General features: G+C 36.7%; 1 protein-coding gene across 1 annotated transcript in view; it reads right to left on the reverse strand.

Annotated features, from left to right (window-relative positions):
- Cd53 (CD53 molecule) overlaps positions 1–18,452 on the reverse strand; it is a 31,760-nt gene that overhangs the window by 1,341 nt on the left and 11,967 nt on the right. Inside the window, exons 2-7 of the mRNA XM_021158797.1 lie at positions 9,190–9,268; positions 7,306–7,494; positions 6,620–6,694; positions 6,009–6,104; positions 1,926–2,006; positions 802–885 (exon numbers count right to left, since the gene is read on the reverse strand). Of these exons, the coding sequence (XP_021014456.1) occupies positions 802–885; positions 1,926–2,006; positions 6,009–6,104; positions 6,620–6,694; positions 7,306–7,494; positions 9,190–9,252 (588 nt within the window). The 5' untranslated portion in view covers positions 9,253–9,268. The remainder of the gene's footprint in view (positions 1–801; positions 886–1,925; positions 2,007–6,008; positions 6,105–6,619; positions 6,695–7,305; positions 7,495–9,189; positions 9,269–18,452) is intronic.

Here is an 18,452-nt window from a genome sequence, read left to right on the forward strand (position 1 = left end):
AATAGTGTTATGAATATCGCATATCAAAACAAGACAAAATTTACCTTTCACTAGTCAAACCAGGTGCAAGAACAAAGGAAAAATAATTCAAATTTCCATCATCACTTCCTTCTTAACATAGAAGGCCAGGTTTTTAAGTGAGATATTTTATCTTAATCACTTCCAGACCAGCTAAGTTAGTGACTAAAGTGAGATTCTGCTTGACATTCTTTTTAAAAAAAATATTGATTTTTCTTTTACTTATTAGATATTTTCTTCCTTTACATTTCAAATGCTATCCCCTTTCCTAGTTTCCTCTCCGAAAGTCTCCTATACCTTCCCCACGCCCTGTTCCCCAACCCACCCACTCCCACTTCCTGGTCCTGGCATTCCCCTGTATTGGGACATGGAATCCTCACAAGACCAAGGGCCTTTCCTCCCACTGATGGCCAACTAGGCCATCCTCTGCTAAATATGCAACTAGACACACAGCTCAGGTGAGTACAGGTTAGGTCATATTATTGTTCCTCCTATAGGGTTGCAGACCCCTTTAGCTCCTTGGGTACTTTCTCTAGCTCCTTCACTGGGGACCCTGTGTTCCATCCAATAGATTACTGTGCTGCTTGACTTGATATACAATTTCTGTAACAATTTTTCTGGATGCATTAAGTTGAATTGATAATATAATCATTTGTTCCTTGGCTAGAGGAACTCATCAATAATATAATATTTACTGCCCCATTCTGCTTCCCTAGTACTTCTCTAAGATTTTGTGATTTAACTCAGTTAATCCTTATAGGGATCCTGGGATTAAGCTCTTACCTGTATCACACATACACAGATGGTAATGATTCCAATATACAAGAAATTGGAGTGAAACCACGATTTTGCCTTATTATAACAACCCTGGGGGGGGGGGAATTACAGGCATTAATGACACCATTCAACATGTCAACTTTATCAAGATGCAGATGTTATGTTTTTATTTGCCTGCTTGTTTGAAGAAACAGACATAAAGTAGAGAACATTAAGTCAGTGACATTTCTCCTGGTATTATCAATAAACTTGTACCTAACACAGAACTCTTACCTCCTAACTAAGTTAAACTAGTCCTCAGAGATAAGTCAGTAACACATCTTCTTATTACATCATTTGAACACTCAATGCTTATCTTAGATTAATATATGGAATTATAGGTTTTGTAATCTTTGGATCAAGATACATCTCAATATAGCTTCAATAACCAGTATCAAAACCCTATAAAATTCCAGACTTGTTGACCGTTAGTTGCCATGTTTCCCCAGCCCCTACCAACACTACTTCAACCCTGTGGACCTAAACAGCTCTGTAGATTTCCAAACTCAGGAAAAGGCAACATGGGATCAAGACAAGATCTTAGTTTACTAAGTTTACTTGGTTTACTTGAAGATGACTGTTTTCTCCTACTTAAAGAAAGACCCAAAATTAAGAGTCAAGGTAGTTTCTAAAACACTCTTTTTCCCAAGCTCTCATTGCCCCACTTACATTTAACTCATTTCACAAATGGAATGGATCTGCCTTCTCCAAAAGAGAAGACAAGCTAGTATACACTGATTCTGTAAATTATACGTTGAGCAAAAGAAGAACTATCTTTTGTTCGAGATAGATACATCTCTTGGCTATTTTTATACAACCTACCCACCACACACACAATGAGTTAGTTGTGTAATAAAAGATTCTTCATAGAGTCTCTTAACTGGGTTAACTTGCTCCTAGATTTTGGAAGCATCTATAGTTATTGGGAGGGGGGGTGTTTCCCTGTTCATTCTTGTTGTTGGAGGTGGTGGTGCTGCTGCTGCTGCTGGTGTTCAAAATTCCGTGTTTCTTGGTGGAAGGTTTATGTGCTTTCTAGAACACATTTCTGAGTAATTAAGTTTCAACAAAGAAGCCAATAACAGGAAAATTACCTGAACATCTGCACCTGATGGGCAGGAAGATGGTGGACCACTGGTCCAATCACTTGAGCCATTTACACCACAACACTGCAGCTGGAAGTAAGTTCCCCAAACATGATGGTTAGGAAATCAGCAGAAAAACAAAACAAAAATCTAGTCATTATATAAAAGAGTATGCTTATCTTTCAGGTCTGACTCCAGAGAAGAAAATTCAGAATTGGTCTACTGCTACAGACTCTTTAGAACTAAATGTTCAAAAGTCTGTTATACCATTTTATTTACAAAAGACCTCTAGAAAGTTTAAAGGACATGCTCCACTTATGCATTTTACCTACCAAGTACTTTCTACCCAGAGACCTTATAACACAGAACTAAATCTACATTGATTCTTGAGATTATTGAATAACAGGATAATTAGATACCTGCTTAGATGAGAAAAACAGGAACTACGAGGTATTACATATGGTAGAAACACATGATCCAGCTATACCACTCTTGGATATACACTCAAAAGATGCTATATCCTACTAAAGAGACACTGACTCATCTATTTTTATTGATACTCTATTCACAGTAGCTAGAAAACATAAACAGCCAAATGTTTATCAACTAATAAATGCATATTCAAAATGTAGTACAGTTAACAATGAAATATGATTAACTTCTTAAGAAAAATTAAATTAAGAACCTTTCAGGTAAATGGATGAAGATAGAAACAATCATCCTGAGGAGTGTTAACTAGATTTAGAAAAAAAAACACATATTCTATATGTGGATGCTAGCATTGAATGTTTAGATTATTTGTTGAAATTGGAGTAAAGCTAGAGGTCAGGAAACTAGTAGAGGGGAATGGGGATAATCTCAGAAAAGAGATGATAGAATTCTGTCATATAGAGGAGAAAATGGAATAGGGATAGTTAAGTAGGATGAAAGGGAAGTATAGCAGAGGGAATAATGGAAGGGGTAACTAACAATAAAAGCTTCTGAAAAAAAACATATGGAAACATACTGCTGTAAAAGTTTCCACATAGGTATAAATATTAAGGAATGTAATGGGTTTTAGTGAAAGCTATTCTCAACAATAACAGAACATTGGGTACCTGACCTCAAGCTGTATTACAGAGCAATAATGTTAAAAAACTGTAAGGTATTGGTACAGAGACAGGCAGAAAGATCAGTGGAATAGAATTGAAGACCCAGAAATTAACCCACACACCTATGGTTGCATGATCTTTGAAAAAGGACCTAAAACCATCCAGTGGAAAAAAGACAGCATTTTCAACAAATGGTGCTGGTTCAACTGGCGGTCAGCATGTAGAAGAATGCAAATTGATCCATTCTTATCTCCTTGTACAAAGCTCATTTCCAAGTGGATCAAGGACATCCACATAAAACCAGATACACTGAAACTTATAGAAGAGAAAGTGGGGAAGAGCCTTGAACATATGGGCACAGAGGAAAAATTCCTGAACAGAAAGAACACCAATGGCTTATGCTGAAAGATCAAGAATCGACAAATGGGATCTCATAAAATTTCAAAGCTTCTGTAAGCAAAGGACACTGGCAATAGGACAAAATGGCAACCAACAGATTTGGAAAAGATCTTTACCAATCCTACATCAGAATGGCTAAGATGAGGTGACAGCAGATGCTGGGGAGGATGTGGAGAAAGATGAACATTCCTTCATTGCTAGTAGGATTTCAAGCTGGTGCAACCACTCTGGAAATCAGTCTCATGGTTCCTCAGAAAATTGCACATAGTGTTACCTGACTACCTGGGCATATACCCAAAATATTCTCCAAGGAAGTTTGATTGCTAATGGCTAGATTTCATAGTGCTGGAAGGTTCTGTGCAAGCTACCAGAGGAGAAAAACTAATCCTATATCTTATAGAGTTGTGGGCTCTGAGAGCTATAATAGTGATTACCCTTGTCATGATGCAAATGTTGTGGGTTTAAGCTAATAACTTTCTACTTGGATTTAAGACATTTTACATGTTAGGACACATGCCTGGAATCATTTTGGGGGCCATGAATCTTTGACCAAGTAGGTTATATAGCCCCTTGTGGAGAACCTACTAGTATTATTTTGCTAAATGGATATAATATCAAATCAATTTCTAATGACTTGTTAATGTATCCAGAATGAGTGATCATTGAACCATCAAAAAGGAAGCTTCATTTAGTAGATGGTGGTTAATACAGAGACCCACAACTGGTCAGGGTGCAGAGAATAAGAAACAATGGGGTACTCATCCCCAAACTGGACATCTATATTGCAGAATCTTCTCCCAAAGTTGAGGCATCCATGTGGAAGAGTGGGCAGAAAGGTCTAAGAGCCAGAAGTGGTGCATGGCTATAAGGAAACAGTACTTTGTGAACACAATAGTGCAGTTTCACATAGGAACTCACAGCAGTTGTGTCAGTGTTCACAAAACCAGAACAATTATGAAGGGTAGAATGGGCAGGAAGTCCCATCCCTAGCTAGAGTTATTGGCAATTGATGCTGGAAGAAAGAGACCCTGCTTTCTTTAAGGATATAACCACAGGCAGGTGAAGTGCATTCCTGGGAATGATCTTACTGCAAAGTACATAGGCAGCATCAACTGATCTCAGTGAGTTTATAAATAAAAGGAGGATACAAATTTGAATGAGTATAGAAATGGGGTGGATTTGAGAGGAGTTAAGAGGTGAATATAATAGAATACATTGTATAAAATTCTCAATAAAAAATACTACTTTAAAAGAAGAGAGGGGAAGAGAAAATGAGACTTCATCAAGCCTCTAGATTTACAGTACTTCTGGGAAACAGATTTCCTGATATCAAAATACCTGTGTGAATAAACCAGCCAGATACAGAAAATACTTTAATCTATAGGACATATAACCTAATTTTTGTTCACATATACATAAAATTAAGTGGTATACTGTTAAATAATTTTAAAAAGTTTTATACATGTTGTCCAAATGGAATATTTGGACCTCTTTTAGATCTTAATTTGTTCAAATCAGTTGAAATTTTTTAGAGAAAATTGGAATAATTGGAATATAGAGTGTTATTGATATTTAAGGATTTACATGTAGGTGTGTGTGTGTGTGTGTATGCATGTGTGACTGTATGTTCACTACATGTGTGTGGGAGCATATGGAAGCCAGAAAAGGGCTTCAGATCATTTGAAGTTGTAGTTCCAGGAAGTTATGAGCAACCATGTATGGGCTATAAAACCCAGATCTTCTGGCAAAGCAATAAGGAATCTTAACCACTGACCCAGACTCTTTAGTGATATTTAGTGGATGAGATGATGGAAGGTTCAGTATTTAATTTGCTTTAGCATATTTTAGAAAAAAAATGTCTAGGGGATTAAATAGGTGACTGTGACTAAGTCAATGTGAAGATGGTGACCTGTATCAAGAGATTTTTGTTGTTGTGTGTTTGAACTTTAAAAGGGACTTGTAAGCTGAATTGAAACAAATGAGGAATTTGAACTCTAGAGAGGTTGTAACTTTTCCAAGTCCTCCTATTTTTATTTATATTTTGTAATTTCCTATGTTATTATCATCTACTCCATATTAATCCATCATGGGAGAAAATGTTGATACCTTTTGAGACATAGATCATGCCTGTGCTTTGCTCTCTAGCTCATGTTTGTTCCCTAACATTCTAAGGAAAGAATGCAGAGTTGGTATATGTTCATGGGTTTGGGAGAAGTTTGGGGAATGTGATACTAGAGGACTAGGTAAAAATATAACTTTGGTGAGCTGGACATTTAAAATAAGTTTCTTATATTTTGCTGATATTTTGATAAAATTTGGGAGAATAGGTAGCCAATCCAATATGATTTATTTGGATCTTCTTTTTATTTTGTTAGGGCTAAAGCAATGATTTTATGTGAGTTGGTAAAGAATGAAATAGAATGCAGCAATTTTTGTATCAACTGGACTAACTCCTATACCTGCCTGCCTCTGAGAGCAAAGACATTCTTTGGACTTTAGAACTGAAGATCTTGGAGTCTGAAACCTTTAGGAAAGATATACTTGTTTCCAGGGTCTAGTCTTTCACTCTGACTCATCTGAGCAAGATTCTTTATGTACTTACTTGTGTCTGGATGAAGTCCCATGCCTTCATGGTGCTGTTGTCAGAGTGATAATGTTGAATGCTGTCATTCAGACCCTCAGCCACTAACGTGTTGAGCTGTGGCAGATTATGATGTACCAGAGAAGACATAGTAAAAACAAGATGAATTCAAGAAATAAGAAAATTCTAGTAGACTAAATTGATGCCCCATTCTCATCAAGGAGTTAGAGCTATGAAAATGGGGTTTGGGAGATTATATAAGAAGAGAAGCTGAGGATTATGTGGTATCTAAGGAAGATATACATAATTAACTTTTATCCTTCCAGAACTATAGTTTTACAAAGAAAAAAGTTAAACAACCAAAGCCAAGGTCATACCTTACTGACAAGACTAGCAGGAACACAGAGAAACGTGGGCAAGAAGAAGACAAGCTTGCTTCATCTTCTCTTTAGTACTCTTTAAAGGCATCATTCAAATATAATCTTCATGACTTTTTTTTCTCTCAATTGCAGTTGATCTCTCATTCTCTTACTTCATTTGTATAACTTAATACTAATTTGGTTTTACTAACTTCTCCACTGTGTATTTCCTTTCTCAGCAATAAGAGAGGATGTCATGTTTTCATAACTTACTTTTTGTTCATACACAAAGAGCAGGATGGCTAAGGTCACCTCAGCAAGGAGAATAATCAGCAGCAGAACAAAGAACTGTGATAAAGCAGAGACATTATCAGAGCATGGATCTGCTTCTGATCTACCTCTCTCTGCTTTTGTGGCAAACAGGTCTACAAATATGTGCATGTGTGCGTGCACACGCACACACACACACACACACACACACACACACACACACACAAATCATGCATGGGAACTGAATTCCTCCTGACACCTCAAGTCAAGTTAGCCTGTGGGAATACTTGTCAGGGGTTGTTTTTATGTTGACTGGTATGGGAGGGCCCAAGGCACTGTGGGTGCATTTTTCATAGGTTGTCATCTGAGTTGCAAAATAATTAAAAGAATCAGTATGTAATCTGTGTGTTTATTGCCCCTCTGCTCTTTTTTTCCAAAAACAGAGATTTCTTGTGTAACCCTGACTGTTCTGTAGATCTTGCTCTGTAGACTAAGTTGGCACCAAACTCAGAGATCCACTTGCCTCTGACTCCTGAATGCTGGAACTAAAGACATGTGCCACCACTGTGTGCCTCTCTGCTCTTGATTGTAGGTGTTTCCCAAAAGTAATATACCATGAAATATATTACCCCAGATTTGAACCATCATCTACCCAAACTCAGAATATCACAGCTGCTACAATGACTCACCGACATAAGCAGGCACTTATTCTCCTTGATTGAGCCCATGCAACCCAAGAAAGCAACTACCATGATAATGGATCCCACAATGACCAGAATGTTGCCAAGTGTCAGGAAGGGAAGGTTACGAAAGAGTACTCCATAGGTATTTTGGACCAGGAAGTAGATGCCAAAGCCCAAAATGCAACAGCCACAGACCTGAAAGGAAGAAAACCATTGCATTCTAAGGTTAATATTGTTCTTAAATATCTCTTTATTTATACCCTCACCTTCTTGAGATCAGTGTTACCTGGATTTGCTGACTCAAGACTCATGAGCTCCCCTCTTTACTAAGTTCCCCACTATCATAATAGAAAGGAAATACTGGTTTCTTCATATAGAATCACACTGATATCTTTTACTACACACTTCCAGATACCAAGAAAAGATCATCTACTACCTTCACTATACAGAAGCCTAACTTAATACTTTAGATATTCTCTTATCCACTCAATTGGCCACACACATCCTTTCCTTTGGAGAGTACTGCCATTAGAAGAGTCACTCTCTTTGAGGAAGGTCATCTTGATAGGAAGACTATAAAAGAAACCAAACTTATAATGATATTCACCTCTTCTTTTCATGTTAATTATCAAGCATAAGGATATGTATGTCTGTAAACTTTACATTTTTATTAGTCTATGTTAACTATACAAAAGGCTTTTGTTATATTTCTACACATCAAGCACATAATGTACTTTAAATATATTCACTGCTCTATTAATCCTTCTTATCTGCTTTCTCTTTTGCATTTCCTCCTTCCCACTTCTAATAGTCCCCCTTTTAATTAAATGTTTTTCATATTTTTCTTAGCTTCCACAAATGAAGGAAGATGAAGTACTTTTCTAAGTAGGAATGACTTATTTCCAAGTAACCTCAAGTTTCATGTAATTTTCTGCAGGATTTCATTCTTCACTGTGGCTAGGGAAAGATCTATTATATACATATACCATATTTAGACATGTACATGTATACAGTCACCTGTTGATGGATATATAGTCTGTAAAAACAATTTAGCTATTGATAATGGTAGAGTGAAAGCATGGATGGGCATCTGTCTTTGCTGTAAAGTGATTATGATTCTTTTGGAGACAAAATGAGAAGTAAAATGACTAGATCACATGGAAGTTAAGTAAACAAAGAACAACAACAAATCCAATCAACAGATGAACAATGGAAATCAGTAGACAATTTTAAAAGAATGAAGTACAAACAGTCAATTTTCTTTTTTTCTTTTTTTTTTTTTTTTGGTTTTCAAGACAGGGTTTCTCTGTGTAGCCCTGGATGTCCTGGAACTCACTTTGTAGACCAGGCTGGCCTTAAACTCAGAAATCCGCCTGCCTTTGCCTCCCAAGTGTTGGAACTAAAGGTGTGAGCCATCACTTCCCGGCTCCAAACAGTCAATAATTAAGTGACAAAATGTTCAACATCTCTATCTACATCAAAACTACATGAAGACTCTATTCCATCCCATCAGAATTATTGTCATAAAGAAAACTATAAATTATACACGCTGACCAGGATAACTGAAGAAATGAACCTAGATACTACAGAAGTCAGCATAGATGTATTTGTTTTACAGATGCCAGCTGTTTGTAATGCATACTTAAATCCCCAGAGAGTCTGCACACCTTCATTATTAATTGCACTGATATTTTTCAATTTTGTAGACTTATGGTGTCACACAATGGCAGAAAGTGAGGAAATTATTACTGATTTGTGCCTAGGTAAAGTGTTCTAGATATTACCCAGGCATGCACAGTTCACATTCTGTACTATACTCTTCCTTAAGGAAGGACAGCTTAGCTATAATGAAAGATTATTATTTCAGACATTTCAAAACGGGGTACTTACCCAAAAAAGCAAGTTAAAGATAAACAGAACATATTTCAGCAATTTCAGGCTGCTCATGCCCATGCTGGGATAGTATGCCCTAAAAAACAAAAGGAAGAATAAAAGAATTTCTAGATGAATTTGTTTATATAGAGGATTACATTGATGGGTTTCCTTATATTGAACCATCCCTGTATCCCTTGGATGAATGCTGTTTGACCATGGTGGATGATTGTTTTGATGTGTTCTTGGATTCAGTTTGCAAGAATTTTATTGAGTATTTTTGCATCAATATTCATAAGGAAAATTGGCCTGAAGTTCTCTTTCTTTGTTGTGTCTTTGTGTGGTTTTGGTATCAGAGTAATTGTGGCTTCATAGAACAAATTGGCTAGTGTTCCTCTGTTTCTATTTTGTGAAATTGTTTGAAGAGTATTGGTATTAAGCCTTTGAAGGTCTAATAGATCTTGGCACTAAATCCATCTGGCCCTGGGTTTTTTTTGGTTGGGAGACTATTAATGACTTCTATTTCTAGAGGGGTTATGGGACTGTTTAGATTGTTTATTTGATCCTGATTTAACTTTGGTACTTGGAATCTGTCTAGAAAATTGTTCATTTCATCCGGATTTTCCAGTTTTGTTGAGTATAGGCTTTTGTAGATGAATTTGGTATTATAAGATAGCATCACATACTCCAAAATGAGAGTGCTCAGAGTCCAAGAATCATTACCACCATCTTGTGTTTAAGCTTTATCTCTTATCTGGAAAAATTTTCCCAAACCCCCAATTTCACATGTTGAAAATTGAAACCCCAATTTAAAAGCTATCATCTTGAAAGCTAAATGTTTTCCAATACAGCAAGCCATGTTTGGTGTTATAGTAAACCCTATGACGCAACAATAGAGCCATTCTTAGAAAAAGATGAGTCACAGAGACACAAAGTAAGCCAGTGCTTTTACTCCTGGGTGACATCAGTGACTAATGTCTGGCTACTCAAGAAAACAACCTTTGAGGTCAGAATTGACTGATCGGTCAGGGAAGAAGGCCAGTGGCCTGAAAAGACACTTCCTTAACTGTCTTGAGATTCATTACATCCTAAATATGTTGTTATTGTTTTATTTTTAAAAACTGTATTTTAATTACATTTCTCTCTTCCCTGTCCTCCCTCCAAGTTCCCTCCAAATGAGAGGTTGTATACACTTTCCCACTTTCCTTTTAATTCATGGCCTCTTTTTTTTCATCATTTCTTATTGAATTGTCTGTAAAGCCTCTCCATATGAAAGTGTGAGGAGATATATCTATGCTTCATTTACACTTTTATATACAACCATCTATATTTCTGTTCTAAATATGACCATGAGTAAGGATTAGACATTTTCCAGTAGATGTCAGTGTTGTAGCAGAAATTAGACACACAAATATGTATTGTAAAATTTAAAAAAGACCACAATATGAGCACAGTCTTTTAAGTGACACTATCATTTTAGCAGACACCACTCTGTGAATGTGTATGATATATATAAATGGTATATATATATATATATATATATATATATATATATATACATGTATATATATGCCAGAGGAGTACATCAGGTGTCCAGCTCTATCATTCTTTGACTTATTGCTATTGGACAGGACACTACACATATAGGTGGTGACAAGGGAGACAAATTAAATAAGCAAGAAAGAGAGAATGGAGAGAAATAGACGAAGGAAGGCAGGACGTTGGGAAGGCGGGAAGGCGGGAAGGAAGGAAGGAAGGAAGGAAGGAAGGAAGGAAGGAAGGAAGGAAGGAGGGAGGGAGAGAGGGAAGGAGAGAGGGAGGGAAGGAGGGAGAGAGGGAGGGAAATGAAGATAGAAAAAGAGAGAGAGGGAATGACAATTATATCTAGACAATGCCCATCTAGATAAACCATGTTAATCTCTCATTTCAAGATGTCCATATGATGGCATATGCCTGTAATCCCAATGCTGGGGATGCTTAGGCTAGAGAGTTAACAATTTAAGGTCATCCTAGGTTGCATAATGAGTTCCTGAATGTATATAAGTGTGTGCGTGTGTGTGTGTGTGTGTGTGTTTGTGTGTGTGTGTGTGTGTGTGTATGTGTGTGTGTGTGTGTGTGTGTGTGCCTGTGTGTGCATGCACATGAATATACATGTGCAAACTGGGCTGCTAAAGATAAAACTGCAATGCCTAAAATGAAAATTGAGTATCATAGTTTCTATGTAATGGGGGTCCCCAAAGGAACAGAGAGAAAATATTCAAAGAATTAATATCCATAATAAATTATAACTAGATTAAAATAATTTACTTATGTCAAAGAACCTCAATGAAATCCAAGTATAAAAAATTATACTCCATAGTAAAATTATTATAAATTACCCAACCAATGATAAAAATGAAATCTTAAAATAGCCAAAAGAAACAAGATATATTAGACACAAAGGAGAAAATATAAGAATAAGAACAGACTTATGAAAAAACAGTCAATCCAGGAGAGATGGAGAAACTTGTTTAAAGTATTAAAACACACAAAAATGTCATCTCAGGATTTTATATTCAATAAATATTCACAAAAAAGAAAAATATAAAATATGAAGAATATAAAATATATATGAGATTTATGCATGACATATACAGAAGCTGTGGGAATTTCTATCTAGAAGATCCACACTATGAGAAATAGTCAGAGAAAATTTCCAGGTAAATTGTTAGAGCAGAGGCAAAACAACATGACTTTCATGTTTTCTTGTTAGCTGTTGTTTGGATGTTAAATGGTCCCAAAGACTCATATGTTAAATGAAAGCTTGGTCTCCAGCTAATAATGTTATCCAAAGGTGATTGATTCTTTGGGATGTGGACAATGTTTTCAAGATTTAGGCCATTGGGCACATGCCATTTCAGGTTTTATCTTTTTATATGTCTCTTGCTCTCCTCCCTCTCTTTTTTTTCTCCCTTTCTCTCTCTCTCTTGCTCAAATATTGTAAGTAAATACTTTTGATCTCTTCTGTGCTTCTACCACAAAGTTTGAGCCTGAGAACACACCCAAAATAACAAGGACCAATAACCACACCTTTGAAACTATGATTCAAAGTGAAATTTTCCACATTTCAGTTGATTTCCTTGGGTTTTTTTGTTTGTTTGGCTGGTTGGTTGGTTGGTTGGTTGGTTGGTTGGTTGGTTGGTAGGTTGGTTGGTTGGTTGGTTGGTTGGTTCGATGGTTGATTGGGGTTTTTTGTCACAGTACTGAAAAGTTAACTATCACATTTTTAAAAAGTCTTTAATAGGTACTTGACTGTGAAGAACAATATTATATGAAGTTAAGAATAAATATAAAGATGAAGTTTGTAATAGCAGTAACATTGAGTCTATGAAAGAAGAATGAAAATTCATGTATTGGAAGTATGGTATCATTAACTCACAGCAAATGTGGTTATCTGCACTGGTGCCCTCCATAAAATTCCAGCATGAATTTAGGAAATCTCAGGAGGCCAAGGAGCTACTTGCACTTGTACTTGACGAGTAGTGTTAAATAGAAAGTGGAACTGAAGGTTTTTGGAAGTGTGGCCACTGATCATTTGCCAGTAATCTAGTGATCTAGTAGATGCTCCACATCAGTGCACACATGAGCAACATTGACTGAACTCAGTTGGATTCATGATGTTGGGAAGAAAATGTTTTGGGAGGCTTGGAAGTGGTTATGGTTAAAATGCATTAATATGCATCCAAACAACTCTCAAAAATAAAAAGAAATAATATTTTAAATTAATAACTATAGTGTGGGGGTCCACCAGGGAAGAAGGGAGGTCAATACAGAAGGAAAAGATGGGGTGATGGACAAAGATAAAAGATAGCACATGATGTAATCCTAACACTTGCTTGTAAACACTCACAAACAATGGCAAGAGGATTGTCACATGTTCTGGGCCAACCTATCATACAACCTATGATGTGACTCTGTTACAAAAAAGTAATTACATGTATCTGTGGAACAGACAACAAGTTTTGGGGCATTTTCAGGGAGTTATATGTTTATTGCTATCCTAATCACAATAGCCAGATCTTTTTCCCCTTTTAATCTTCCTCCCTTACTTCTCTCTTTGTTGCGGACCCCCAAACTGAGCAATCATCCCCTGCTAAGCAAAGAGTTACTCCTCCTAGGGCAACGAGTAAGCTGACGGCAGACTCACACCTCTCCTATTGCTCCTGAGACTCAATACCCCCAGTCTCAGCCCCAGTTCTATACCTGGGATCCCTTTTCTCTCTGACCCCATCCCCAACCAATCACAAAGAACTTATCCTCCAATCTTCCTTCTCTCAACTCATCCCTGTATCTGAGCCACCAACAACAGAAGGCATTCCCTATGAACACACTAGATAAGCAGGCTAGGAAAAGAGGCAACACACCACCATAACATTCTCATAAAAAGCCAGAGAGGATCCACTTCTGTGTTTGCTAGGCCCCAGCATAATCTCACAAGAGACAGCTATATCAGGGTCCTTTCAGCAAAATCTTGCTAGTGTATGCAATGGTGTCAGCGTTTGGAGGCTGATTATGGGATGGATCCCTGGATATGGCAGTCTCTAGATGGTCCATCCTTTNNTCTCAGCTCCAAACTTTGTCTCTGTAACTCCTTCCATGGGTGTTTTGTTCCCAATTCTAAGAAGGGGCACAGTGTCCACACTTTGGTCTTCGTTCTTCTTGAGTTTCATGTGTTTCACAAATTGTATCTTATATCTTGGGTATTCTAAGTTTCTGGGCTAATATCCACTTATCAGTGAGTACATATCATGTGATGCTCATAGTCAGCTATTGGATGGATCACAGGGCCCCCAATGGAGGAGCTAGAGAAAGTACCTAAGGAGCTAAAGGGATCTGCAACACTATAAGTGGAACAACAATATGAAATAACCAGTACCCCCCGGAGCTCGTGTCTCTAGCTGCATATTTATCAGAAGATGGCCTAGTCGGCCATCAGCGGAAAGAGAGGCCCATTGGTCATGCAAACTTTATATGCCTCAGTACAGGGAAACGCCAGGGCCAAGAAGTGGGAGTGGGTGGGTAGGGGAGTGGGGGGGAGGGTATGGGGGACTTTTGGGATAACTCTGGAAATGTAAATGAAGAAAATACCTAATAAAAAAGAAAAACAAATAAGCAAAAACAAATAAACAAACAAAACAAAAACAAAAACAAAACAAGACAACAGAGAGGAAATAGAAGCCAAGAAACAAAGCACCCATCCAACAAGGAAAATCGAAAGATCCTCACTTAGACCTATAATTATCCCACGCCCAGATTCTTAGATGCAGGATAAAAGCACAACAGTCAATGAAGTATGTCTCCCCTAGAGCCCAGCTATCCTAGAACAGCAAGACTCGAATATACCAAAATACCTGAAGCACAAGAAAAAGACCTTTAGACAGCCTTTATGGATATGATAGAGGTCCTTAAGGAGAAAATGAATAAGTCTCTTAAAGAAATCCAAGGAGAAGGGAAAAAAAGTGGAAGGAAATAAATAAAACTGTTGAAGACCCAAAATTGAAAATAAATCAATAGAGAAAACATAAGCTAAGGGAATTCTGAGAGTGAAAGACTAAAGAATTCAAACAGGAACTGTAGAGGCAAGCATTACCAACAGAATACATGAAGAGAGAATCTCAAGCATTGACAATGCAATAGAAGAAATGGATATACCAGTCAAAGAAACCTGTTAAATCAAAAAGATCCTAAAACAAAACATCCAGGAAATCTGGGAGACTATGAAAAGACAAAACCCAAGAACTATATGTATAGATGAAAGAAAGGAAGCCGCCTATATCAAAGGCCAAGAAAAAATTTTCAGTGAAATCATAGAAAATATCCCTAACCTAAGACAGGAGATTCTATACAGGAACAAGAAGCATACAGAACACCAAACAGATTAGAAAGGGAAGTGCCATTGCCATATAATAATCAAAACACTAAACACAGAGAACAAAGAATATTAAAAGATTGAAGGGGAAAAGACTGATTCTCTCAGAAACCACAGATGCCAACCTAGACTAGTATACCCAGCAAAATTTTCAAGCACCATAGATGGAGAAAATAAGATATCTCTGTGATACAAATCTAAAACACACACACACACACACACACACACACACACACACACACAAAATCCAGCCCTAGAAAAGATGATAGAACAAAAACTCAAGCCTGAGAAAGTTGACTACATGCATGAATATGCAGGGCATATGAAACATAAAAACACAGAGAAATCAAAAGAAAGAAAGCATGTGCACATGTCTGTGCATGCACAAACATACACATATGCCATATGTATACACAAAATAACAGGAATCAATAATCATTGCTCATTAATATGTCTCAGTGTCAATGGTCTTAATCCCCCCGTTTTTTTTTTTTTAAGACACAAACTAACAGGATGAATGCTAAAACAGGATCCATCTTTCACCTGTATTCAAGAAACATGCTTTAACATCAATGATAGATATTATCTCAGAGTAAAAGATTGGAAAAAAGATATTCTAAGAAAATAGACATAAGAAGCAAGCCAGTGTAGCCATTTTAATATCTAGCAAAATAGTCTTCAAACCAAAACTAATCTAAAGAGAAAGGAAGATGCACTACATCAAAGGAAATATCCACCAAGATAACATTTCAATCCTTAACATGTATGTAGCAAACACAAGGCACCCAAGTTTGTAAAAGAAACTCTACTTTAGCTTAAACCACATATTTACCCTCATATACTGATAGTGGGAGACTTCAGTATTTAATTCTCACCAATGGACAGGTCATTTAGAAAAAAAAAAACTAAACAGAGAAATACTGGAGCTAAACTATATTAAAAATTAACCTAACATATTTACAGAACATATCACCCAAACACAAATGAATATAACTTCTTCTTGGCATCTCAAGGAGTCTTCTGCAAAATTGATCACATACTCAAACACAAAGCAATACCAGAAAACTGAAATAACTTCTTGCATCCTATCAGCCAACCATAGATTAAAGCTATATATCAACAACAACAGTAACACCAGACAGCTTACAAACTCATGGAAACTGAACAACCCTCTACTGAATAAAAAAACTGTGTCAAGACAGAAATAAAGAAGTTAGAGACTTTTCAATGAAAATGAATACACAAAATACCCAAACTTATGGGAAACAATGAAAGCAGTGTTAAGAGAAAAGTTTCATAGTGCTATGTGCCTCCATTAATACAGACTACAAAACAAAACTGGAAAGATCTCAGACTAGTAAAATAACATATCTGAAAGTTCTAGAACAAAAAGAAATAAGTTCGCCCAAGAGTAGTAAAGGCAGGAAATAAACTGAGGGCTAAAAATCAAGTAAATAGGACCAAAGAGAACAATTCAAAGAATCATTGAAACAAATAATTTTTTCTTGGAGAAAAATCAACATGGAAAAAAAACTAACTACAAGACACAGAGGGAATATCCAAATTAACATCATTAGAAATGAAAAAAGGACCATAACAGTATACACTAAGAAAATCCAGAGAATCATAAGGACATATTTTAAAACCCCGTATCCTGCAGGGTTTTAAAAACAAGAGCTGGGCAGTGGTGGCACATGCCTTTTTTTTTAATATTTTTATTACGTATTTTCTTCAATTACATTTCCAATGCTATCCCAAAAGTCCCCCATACCCTCCCCCCCACTCCCCTACCCACCCATTCCCACTTTTATGGCCCTGGCGTTCCCCTATACTGGGGCATATAAAGTTTGCAAGTCCAATGGGCCTCATATGCAGCTAGAGTCAAGAGCTCCGGGGTACTGGTTAGTTCATATTGTTGTTCCACCTATAGGGTTGCAGATCCCTTTAGCTCCCTGGGTATTTTCTCTAGCTCCTCCATTGGGGGCTCTGTGATCCATCCAATAGCTGACTGTGAGCCTCCACTTATGTGTTTGCTAGGCCCCGGCGTAGTCTCACTAGAGACTGCTATATCAGGGTCCTATCAGTACAATCTTGCTAGTGTCTGCAATGGTGTCAGCGTTTGGAGGCTGATTATGGGATGGATCCCTGGATCCCAGCACTTGGGAGGCAGAGGCAGGTGGATTTCTGAGTTCGAGACCAGCCTGGTCTACAGAATGAGTTCGAGGACAGCCAGAGCTATACAGAGAAACCCTGTTTCAAAAAACCAAAAAAATAAAACTAAAAATAAAAATAAAAATAAAAAATAAAAACAAGAGACATACCCAAACATAATAACGGCAATTTACTGCAAGCATACAGCCAACATCAATTTGAATGGATAGAAATACAAAGCAATTCCACTAAAATCAGGAACAAAAAAGGTTATCCACTTTATATAACTATTCAATATAGTACTTGAAGTTTTAGCTAGAGCAATAAAATAACTGAAAGAGATCAAAGGGATAAAAACTGGTTAAAAAAAAATTCAACGTATCCTTATTTGCAGATGATATGATAGTATACTTAAGGACCCTAAAATTTTCACCCAAGAACTCCTGTAGTTCATAAACATTTTCAGCAGAGTAGCTGGATACAAGATTAATGCAAAAAAATTGGTCCCCCCTATATACAAATGAACAGAACTGAGAAAGAAATCAGGGAAACAGCACCCTTCAAAATAGTCAGATAATATAAAATACTTTGGAGATAATTCTAACCATGCAAGTGAAAGGCCTATAGAATAAAAATTTTAAGGCTTTGACAAAAGAAACTGAAGAAGATATCAGAAGATGAAAATATTTCCCATGTTCAGGGATCAGTAAGAGTAACCTAGTAAAACTTGCCATCTTACCAAAATCAATCTTAGAGATTAAACAGAATCCCCATAAAAATTTCAAGACAATTCTTACAGACCTTGAAAGAACAACTCACAATTTCATGTGGAATAAAACAAAAATCCATGTTTAGCTAAAACAATCTTGAACAATAAAAGAATTATTCTTTTATTGTAATTGTTTTATTTTATTGTTGTTAGTCTAGTGTTATAGAATTGTTATTTTATTCTAAAACACCATTCCTGATTTCTAGAAATACTACAGTGCCCTATCCTATCACAAAGGTACTTGGCTCAATCATGATCATTGTGGCTTTATTCATAATAGCCGGAAATTGGAAACAACTTACATGTCCCTCAACAAATGATTGAAAAAAATATGTGGTACATTTACAAAATGAACTGTTAAAAATTACATCATGAAATTTACCAGCAAATGAACGGAACTAGAAAAACTCATCCCTAATGAGGTAACGCAGAACCAGAATGATAGAAATGGCA

Source organism: Mus caroli, chromosome 3, assembly GCF_900094665.2.
Source record: "Mus caroli chromosome 3, CAROLI_EIJ_v1.1, whole genome shotgun sequence".
Classification (NCBI taxonomy): Eukaryota; Metazoa; Chordata; class Mammalia; order Rodentia; family Muridae; genus Mus; species Mus caroli.